Below are 9,298 nucleotides of genomic sequence, written 5' to 3' on the forward strand. Positions count from 1 at the left end.
TACACCGACTAATCTTCACATAAAAGAGGCTTGTGTGTAACCTCTGTCTGCCTTAACTGTAGCTTGTAGGGTTATATATAGACATAAAACCCTAAGTAGTTAGTACAACTGTACAAGGTAGAATGGGCATGGTTCCACGAGTACTATATATGATCTAACAACCACCTTCAAGCTAAAGCTAGAAGGTATCAACAGCTGCCGTGGCTGGGCGTATCTAGGGGGTGGGCTTAAGCCCATCCCAAATTTTTTTTTACAATAGTCAAATTTAGCTCAGTCAAAAAAAAAAAAAATTTATTACTAGTATTAGCCCATTAAAAAAATATTGGTCCACTCCATTGACAATTCTTTGATCCGCCCGTAATACCCAACTTCTGTACGTACTAAACCACCGAAAAATCACAGTTTGCTTCTTGCCGAGAGACAAGTTAATACCAAGAAAGAAACAAAATCCTATAGCAGAACGAAGATTAGTCCGCATCAGTATAAGAGCACGAAGTACAAGCGGTGAGTTGGAAGAGATATGAAGTTCCATAAAACATGGTACCCTTGAGATAGCGGAGGTTGCGAAAAACAAACAATAACAAATGAGTTGACTAACTACATGGACAGCCTGAAAGATGTTTGGACGAGTGATAATGAGGTATACCAGACTACCAGCCAATTGTTAACCGTGTGGAATTTCGTAGACCAACGTCCCAAATTGGATTCTGGGTTCCCATTCCCAGGTATTTTTTAGGCAAGTTTGATCCAATTCGGCGTCTCTCTTCTCTGCCTACAAAGCAAACACTTTCAGTACCCATCTTCAAATAATTTGTCTGCACCTTTTCTTTTTTTATAATTGATGTTAAATGTGAGTCATCAAACTTTATGCCATTTGCAGATGAATGTTTCTTCGTCCTCCACTATATCATCCTTCTCCCCACCATCCTCTGAACTGAACAATCATGATTAGATTCTTTCAAATCAAAGGGGCTTCATACTCAGCTCACTATGCATTGAGTGGGTGGATAAAATTGAAACTGGCAATGCAAATTGAATATCAGCTCAATGGGAAAGAAAGAATCGATAGCTCTTCAAAAGTCTTATATTTTCACTAAACCAAACAGAGCCCAACTCGTTATGATATGTATGCAGATATCTATTGCTTTGTAATTTTAACCAACACCATTTTAAAATTTTCTTGTGGACAGTTGTGGAGAAATGGGGGTGAGGAAACCACAAGATAGCATTAGAAACTGTTGGGAGACATGCAAGTTTTTAAAACTTTTGAGGGATTTGCAATCATAGATCTTGATTCATCACACAGAGACAAGTTTTATGCAAAGATAAATAAAAGATGATGCATAATTCAATAAACAGATTGAATACTTACATTAAAGGTCTGAGTAAACCTTTTGAACTTTCCTCTAAAGTGAATGTTCTCACTTATTATAGATCCCTTTGGCAAGATCCTTTCTCCTTCCGTTTGATTATTATCTTCCCTTTAGGAATCACCAATATGCCTTGATGAATGATCTTGGAATCTAGACTGGTGGTAGCCTCATTTAGAAGAGAAAACAAAACCCTAAAATCTGGAGAGATAAAGTGTATTCCTTTTTCTTGTTCTCCAAGTCACACCTAAAATATACATGAACTCATGTATATATAGGCAAAATAAAAATAAGAATAAGGAAACAATAAATCATTCCCCATCTCTAATTCAACTTTTTCAATCCTAACATGATTCCAATATCAACTTGGGCTATTGGTGAGAATCCTTTTGGGCTTACTATTTTCTTGACTCCTATAAATTAATAATTGGTCCGGTCCATTAAACCATGGACCCAATTCAATTAATTCATAAATTAATTTCTACTCCACTAAAAGAAATTAATTGCACTCCAATTAAATAGTAAATAACCTCTAAGTCAATGTTGCACTTTGACCCCCTCTATGCTTAATTATTTATCGGATAATTAAAGCCATCAATCCGACAACATAATTAATATAATTATTTTGTTACCTTTGATTATTTCCGGCTCGATCACAATAAAATATTTATTTGACAAAAAAAAATAATAATTTATTAAATATATATATATAGAAAATATTTGTCTAAAACATACGAAAGCCTTCGAATTTAATTTGTGATCAACCATAATCAAAACAAAATAAATACAAATAGCACTGATGCAAATATTGAGAATATAGACCTCTAATTATTAATTACATAACTACCCAAAGTGTCGATCTAAGGATCCCGAGGTATCCGCCGAACAAATCAAAGTAATTATTAATTAATAAAAGAGTCTATACTTCTCTCATGCTTGAGAGTCAAAAGCCATAACTGTGATAAAGAGCAATTGCATACGACAGCTCTCGTAATATATCTCAATCTATCGTGGACTCGGTTTAAGTCTTAACTAATTAAATGTCCATCCATAATTACCGACTTTAAACCATTTATGATTACTAATTTATATCATAGTATTAATTGCCATTACATACAAATATATTTTGTAATCAAGCAGACACCATCAATTCCATAAAGAATCGAAAAATAATACATTCCATTCACCAATTGTATAATGCTTTAATAATAATATCCAAATAAGAAACCATGACTTTTACAATCCAAAATTAGAATTTGCTATGTTAGGGCACATATATCAAGTTTTTAAAAGGAAGTTAGGGGTTCAAAGACCTCAATGAAAGCATTTGTGTGTCAATACTAAAAAAAAAAAAAAAAAAAAAAATTAGAAAAAAAAATGTACCTAGCCAAGATATAGTTACTTGGAAACATGGTGCTGCTAACTTCAAGGCCTTTTGGCAGACATACAAACAAACTCATGGCGCGCAAGAACATATGATTCAAGGTGGTTCGGAATATAAGGGAAGACCAGCTGCCGATTTCACTTCAATATGGTGGTACCTACACCGACTAATCTTCACATAAAAGAGGCTTGTGTGTAACCTCTGTCTGCCTTAACTGTAGCTTGTAGGGTTATATATAGACATAAAACCCTAAGTAGTTAGTACAACTGTACAAGGTAGAATAGGCATGGTTCCACGAGTACTATATATGATCTAACAACCACCTTCAAGCTAAAGCTAGAAGGTATCAACAGGTGCCGTGGCTGGGCGTATCTAGGGGGTGGGCTTGAGCCCATCCCAAATTTTTTTTTACAATAGTCAAATTTAGCTCAGTCAAAAAAAAAAAAAAAATTATTACTAGTATTAGCCCATTAAAAAAATATTGGTCCACTCCATTGACAATTCTTTGATCCGCCCGTAATACCCAACTTCTGTACGTACTAAACCACCGAACAATCACAGTTTGCTTCTTGCCGAGAGACAAGTTAATACCAAGAAAGAAACAAAATCCGATAGCAGAACGAAGATTAGTCCGCATCAGTATAAGAGCACGAAGTACAAGCGGTGAGTTGGAAGAGATATGAAGTTCCATAAAACATGGTACCCTTGAGATAGCGGAGGTTGCGAAAAACAAACAATAACAAATGAGTGGACTAACTACATGGACAGCCTGAAAGATGTTTGGACGAGTGATAATGAGGTATACCAGACTACCAGCCAATTGTTAACCGTGTGGAATTTCGTAGACCAACGTCCCAAATTGGATTCTGGGTTCCCATTCCCAGGTATTTTTTAGGCAAGTTTGATCCAATTCGGCGTCTCTCTTCTCTGCCTACAAAGCAAACACTTTCAGTGCCCATCTTCAAATAATTCGTCTGCACCTTTTCTTTTTTTATAATTGATGTTAAATTTGAGTCATCAAACTTTATGCCATTTGCAGATGAATGTTTCTTCGTCCTCCACTATATCATCCTTCTCCCCACCATCCTCTGAACACCCACTATGCATTGAGTGGGTGGATAAAATTGAAACTGGCAATGCAAATTGAATATCAGCTCAATGGGAAAGAAAGAATTGATAGCTCTTCAAAAGTCTTATATTTTCACTAAACCAAACAGAGCCCAGCTCGTTGTGATATGTATGCAGATATCTATTGCTTTGTAATTTTAACCAACACCATTTTAAAATTTTCTGAAGTCTGTGGACAGTTGTGGAGAAATGGGGGTGAGGATACCACAAGATAGCATTAGAAACACCACAGTAGTATAGAAGAAAACTGCATAAAAGACCTTGGTTACGCAGTCGAGTGAAAAGGGTGCTTCATGAAATACTTGGACGACTCACAGCTTGATGGTCATTTGTAAGAACCAACTCATTTGTGAGGGTTTAATTTATGAAATTCAATAGCAAAGTGAAATAGAAAACTAGATCAAACTTCCAAGCTGTGCTTGTTTTATTCATTTTCTCAGTAAGCAGTCTGACAAAAGCAGAAAAAGAGACGAGCTGTAGCTAGGCTTAGCCCTCAATCCCTAACATAATGAAGAACAAAAGCCCACACCAGAGAGAAGTTTATACAAAGAAAACAATGCATGCTAAGATACAAGTCCGACCCATAGAATTCAGTTCCAATCACATACATACCGAAGAACATAAACCAACACCAGCGAGAATGGATACAAGAAAAATGCTAAGATACAAGTCCAGAGAGGATAGGTGGAGCGCAAGAACGCAAGCAGACCTATAATGGCACAAACCACCAAAACAACCAGCACTTCACTTGAATAGTCCCATGTCAAGCCTTTCATATATATAACTGCTAGAAATGTTGACAAGGTCATTATGTTGTTCATACCAACTCCACCATAGATCTGCCAACCACCAAATTGAACACTTCAAGTTCTCCCAAATTGAAAATCACTAAAATAACTAAAAATCACTGTAAAAGAAGAAACTAACTGAGAGAGAAACCTCTGAAAATGTCAAGGAAGCGATTTTCAAATTCTTTTGACTTGCAGGAAAGATGGCTGATGCCGCCACTCTAGCATTCAAGGCCAAAGGAATTACCACAAAAGAGATGAAGAAAGTAGGTATGCGTACAGAAACCGATAATTCATAGACAGCATCTACCAGAGGCCCTGCAAGAAAAGTCACAATTGCAATGCCCAAGATGACTAGCAATACCGCCTTCATGCAATCCCACGATAAAAACGTATTAATGATGCCTTCTTTCTTTTCCACCTCATACACCAATGAATCGACTTCTTTCCACTGTTTCCAAGTAATCTGCAGATTCAAAAGCAAGATTTTGTGATGCAATAATTGATTTGCACAAAGCATGGAGTGAAGATTAACTACCATTCAGAAAATATTTTTTTAATGGCATGCTCATATTAACTTAGGAACTACAAAATTGTGTCAGGTCAAGCATGACTAAATCAGTAACAAATGAGTCATCGTGACGACTACCTGATCAAATTCATCAATAAACCTTTCTGAGTCCTTGCAATTGGACACACGGACAGCCTCATTAATCCATTTCTTGATTCCATCGACAAATTCTCTCTCATCTATCATAAGGTTACCATCTTCATCAAATTCCTTCATCACTTTTGCCACCACCCCATTATGATTCAGTTCTGTTCCGAAGGTAATGTTTTGAATCAATTCTTTTAGTTCAGATTGCTCTATAAGTCCATCATTACTTTTGTCCAACTGCTTAAAGAGACTGGCAAAATAATTTTTGTAAGAAGAAGTAATATCAAGAAAAAAGTCACCATAAGCAAGGTAAAAACTAGATGAAATATTAAAAAATTAACCTTTTTATGTGATCTAGATTAGGTCTTCCATCCTGAGTGAGGAGGCCTCTGGCTTCAAGTACTTCATAATGAGCGTGCTTCAAAATTCTTGCCATAATACACTCAATTTTGGTAAGTTCAAGTCGTCTCTTATCAATCCATGGCTGAACAACCTGCATAGATGCTTCTCAAAGTAGGTTTTTTTCATAAGAAAAATGTAGTTAACGTAACTATTGATTAAGTCGTATAGAGGTGCACCATGTCCCACTATTCCAAGGAGGCCTCAATATTAATTTTCTAAATTTTGATTTTGGTCTTGTAAGATGCTAAATTTTCATTTCTTTTCCTTTTCGTCTTTTCAATGACTTGGCCAAGGATGAGTATGATCACTGTAAATAAGACGTGGTTTTGAAACAATAGTCTAATGCAATCGAAATGAAATGATACAAAACATTGATTTTCGTATTGGAATTGTATGTGTGTGTTTGTGCACGCGTGAGCACATTAGTAAATAATATTCCACTTCTGTAAGGATCGATAGTAATGCTCAATGGATGTAAGAGGTTGCCACTTCTGTTATCTAAACAGAAGTTGCTACGTCCATTAGGTGACAATGAGGTTGCTTGCCTGTTGAAAAGATTTTCTTGCTTTAGGACCCCCACATTCAACTAACTCTTTGGCTCTATTTATCCCATCTTCGCATCCCTTGATGAACTCTTCTTCACTAATCATTTCATCCTTGTTCAAGTCAAATGCCCTAAATGCATCAAGAATTGAAAATTCATTGTCTAACTGCACATTTCCAGTTTGAATCTGCAGCATCAGATCTGCCATATCCGAAGGTTTTACGTATCTGTCTGCATCTCTATCAATTTGATTGAATAATCTGCATGATAAATTTGAAAATTAGCAACTTCAGAAGTGGGACTAGAAAGCTGATACTATTTTATTACTTCCATAGCTTCACATGTGCAGCTGTCAAACGGGGAAGTAACTAATTTAAAAAACACCAATGCTAAGTTAATATTACACTTAATATATACCAAGGTGACTGTCAGGGATTCCATGGCTTTACACAGACTCAAACAGACATTATATATGTCATCAAAAGACAACCTTCTGATCTCAGGAATGTTTGGTTCCCCTTCCTCAGTAACCAGCTTTCCTTTTGCATGCCTTTGCACATGCTGCATAAATCCGAGAAGCAGATGTTCATACTTCATGTATTCTAAACTTCTTTCTTGAATCCATGGATCATAAACCTGCAAATACACCATGATGTACACTCTAAGAGATGCTCCAAGCTACTGCCACTTTGTGCATTGAAGATTAGGAATGCGGATCAATGGAACAAATTAACATCATATTTTAATTGAAGTACCTGATATGCGAAGCTTGAGAGTAGCAACAGCACTGATACTATCAGTGCAATCAAAATCACCACGCGACTCCCAGATGATGTTTCAAAAATATTGGATAGTTGCAGTATTGTAAATGGGATCAAGGACAGAAGCATAAATCCAGCTGTATAGCTGGTCTTGTTATCAGTTGTAATACCAGAACCTGTGAATACATATAGGAAGAGAAAGTGGCTCAGTTCTGGTTTGCATATAGCCATATACATTCCAAGTTGAACTAATTTAACATAGATAAATTCACTGGTATAAAATAAACAGACCAGTTAAGTGTGATAGTTTTTCTTCAACCAGCAAACATTTTGAAGTTGAAGGTTGTGAATCTTGGGAAGTTGATGATTTTGATTGGATCTCTTTTCTGCCGAAAATTACACATGCCCCCCACTGCAATGTAAGACGAAAAACACTCCTTCCAGCTAGCATGCCAACTCCCATGACCATCGAAGATTGAGCACTCTCTTTGTTTTTAGAAAGTCCAGATACTGCATGCACACATTGAATTATGAAGAGCAGAGTTCACTGACTCATGGTTAGCTTCATTTAGAAGATCATGTTTTGTAGTACACTAAGAACTCATCCAATTAGGCTGGATATGTATATGTTTTATAAATTGAATCCCCTCCAATTTCATGCACAAAATAGTTAAAAATGGACAATCTTATTTTGGAAGTCACGTAGATTGATTACACCTAATATACCTAAATAAAAAATTAGATCAAGTCCACATTAACAAGGATCAGAAAGTTGGCAAATGAACAAGGAAGAGATGGAACTTACTGAGAACTACCACAACTCCTGGTAGTACCATAAGGATGCGAAAAATAATAGCACCAAATATGCCAGTGCCAAATACGTTGAAGAGCCTCTTGCTACCCTTTGTTAGAAACTTTTCCCCAACAACCAACAAGTATTGATAGATCAGTATTTGAAATATGTAGCCTGCAACGTTGTCTGCACATGGAAAAAAGCCATAGTAGTGGTGGCAGGTTTCTGAAGAAGACGAGGACAAGCCATCAGAACCAAGAATTATTGTAGATGGATTGTCAAGATGATCAACTCCATCTGAGACCAGTACTTCTGATATGGATTCAAGTCTTGAAAATCGGCCTTGCACCTTGCCAACCTCAAGGAGGAGAAAGGCCATACATAATACTAGGCTTGTCATAGTTAAGAAACAACTTGGAACAGCTTTGATCCGTTGATTGAGATTAGGTGGCTAATATAAGATATGAAATTGAATAAAATTAAATTACAAAAAAACAAGTAATTTAGGATGGATTGCACAAAATTTAATTAAGAAAAAGGGTACTTGGCCAAGATATGGTTACTTGGAAACATGGTGCTGCTAACTTCAAGTCCTTTTGGCAGGCATGAAAACAAACTCTATCACAAGAAAATATGCTATAAATTGGTTTAGAATAAGGGAAGACCTGTTGTTTGATTCTGCAGAATAAGGTACCTTCACTGACTAATCTTCAAAGCAGAGGCTTGTGTGTAAACTCTGTCTGCCATAATTGCATGAATAGTATTAACACAGTTGAGCATTTATTCTTTTCCTGTATATATCATCAAATTCCTTTGGAAATAGCTGGTGATGCTACTTCAAGGGAATAGATTTCTATTCCAGAATTTATTAGAACTCTACTTTGTAACACATATGGTGGAATTGAAATCAACACCTCATGATGAAGCTAGTAAAAGTTGTAGTCAGACATGACTAAAGAAACAAGCTCCTCAAAAGTGTAAAGGTTATTTGCAATAAAACTTGGCATTTTGATCCAATAACTAGAGAAACAAGCTCACTTGAAAATATTCTGATTACAGTCTTTTCTATTAGTACATTAATTATCTGATGGACTTGTATTCTAACATCCAAAATTTTACAAGAGCATTAAATTATTAAAGAAAAAACAATTTTTAGAAAGGAGAAAGAAATATCCAAAAGTAATTGAACATTGAAAAGACAAGTTAGCCTGAGAGGGGTTTTTCATGCAAAGGTGCTTCTTTTTATTTTATTCTTTTGTTTTATTAAAATATGACAGAAATACTCAGGACAGAGCCAAGAATTAGGTTAGGGGGCATTTCAAACATGGCATATATATATATATATATATATATATTGTTTTTTAACTAAAGTGCGGTAGATAACAAGTCGAAAAATAGTAGGGTAGTAACACTGCATTACATTTACTGTACTTTCACCCCTTGTTTAAATTTTTCACTAATTTGTCAACG

At 35.8% G+C, this 9,298-nt stretch overlaps 1 protein-coding gene across 2 annotated transcripts; it reads right to left on the bottom strand.

Moving 5' to 3' along the window:
• Positions 1 to 4,391: 4,391 nt before the first annotated feature.
• On the bottom strand, positions 4,392 to 8,524 carry LOC132315630 (sodium/calcium exchanger NCL1-like). Of its 2 annotated transcripts, XM_059813981.1 has the most exons (10): positions 8,392 to 8,524; positions 7,841 to 8,279; positions 7,327 to 7,545; positions 7,030 to 7,211; positions 6,765 to 6,910; positions 6,276 to 6,534; positions 5,670 to 5,821; positions 5,320 to 5,578; positions 4,810 to 5,136; positions 4,392 to 4,721 (listed from the first exon to the last, which is right to left on the bottom strand). In XM_059813981.1, the coding sequence occupies exons 2-10, from the start codon at positions 8,226 to 8,228 to the stop codon at positions 4,473 to 4,475; spliced, it is 2,181 nt and encodes a 726-aa protein (XP_059669964.1). In that variant the 5' UTR covers positions 8,229 to 8,279; positions 8,392 to 8,524; the 3' UTR covers positions 4,392 to 4,472. The 2 variants fall into 2 exon arrangements, with proteins under 2 accessions (XP_059669964.1, XP_059669955.1); XM_059813972.1 differs by having other exon boundaries at positions 4,822 to 5,136; positions 7,841 to 8,452.
• Positions 8,525 to 9,298: the final 774 nt, after the last annotated feature.

This window comes from Cornus florida, unplaced genomic scaffold, assembly GCF_030987335.1.
Source record: "Cornus florida cultivar Cherokee Brave unplaced genomic scaffold, ASM3098733v1 CherokeeBrave_3.0.0_Hap2_Chr01, whole genome shotgun sequence".
Taxonomy (NCBI): domain Eukaryota; kingdom Viridiplantae; phylum Streptophyta; class Magnoliopsida; order Cornales; family Cornaceae; genus Cornus; species Cornus florida.

Bases quoted from the DNA above. Each gene is read 5' to 3' on its own strand.
- LOC132315630 (XM_059813981.1), bottom strand. From the start codon at position 8,228: ATGACAAGCCTAGTATTATGTATGGCCTTTCTCCTCCTTGAGGTTGGC. The intron at 7,546-7,840 runs GTAAGTTCCATC...GTGTGCATGCAG, and splicing joins AGGAGTTGTGGTAGTTCTCA to TATCTGGACTTTCTAAAAAC. The intron at 5,137-5,319 runs GTAGTCGTCACG...TTGAATCTGCAG, and splicing joins TTATTGATGAATTTGATCAG to ATTACTTGGAAACAGTGGAA.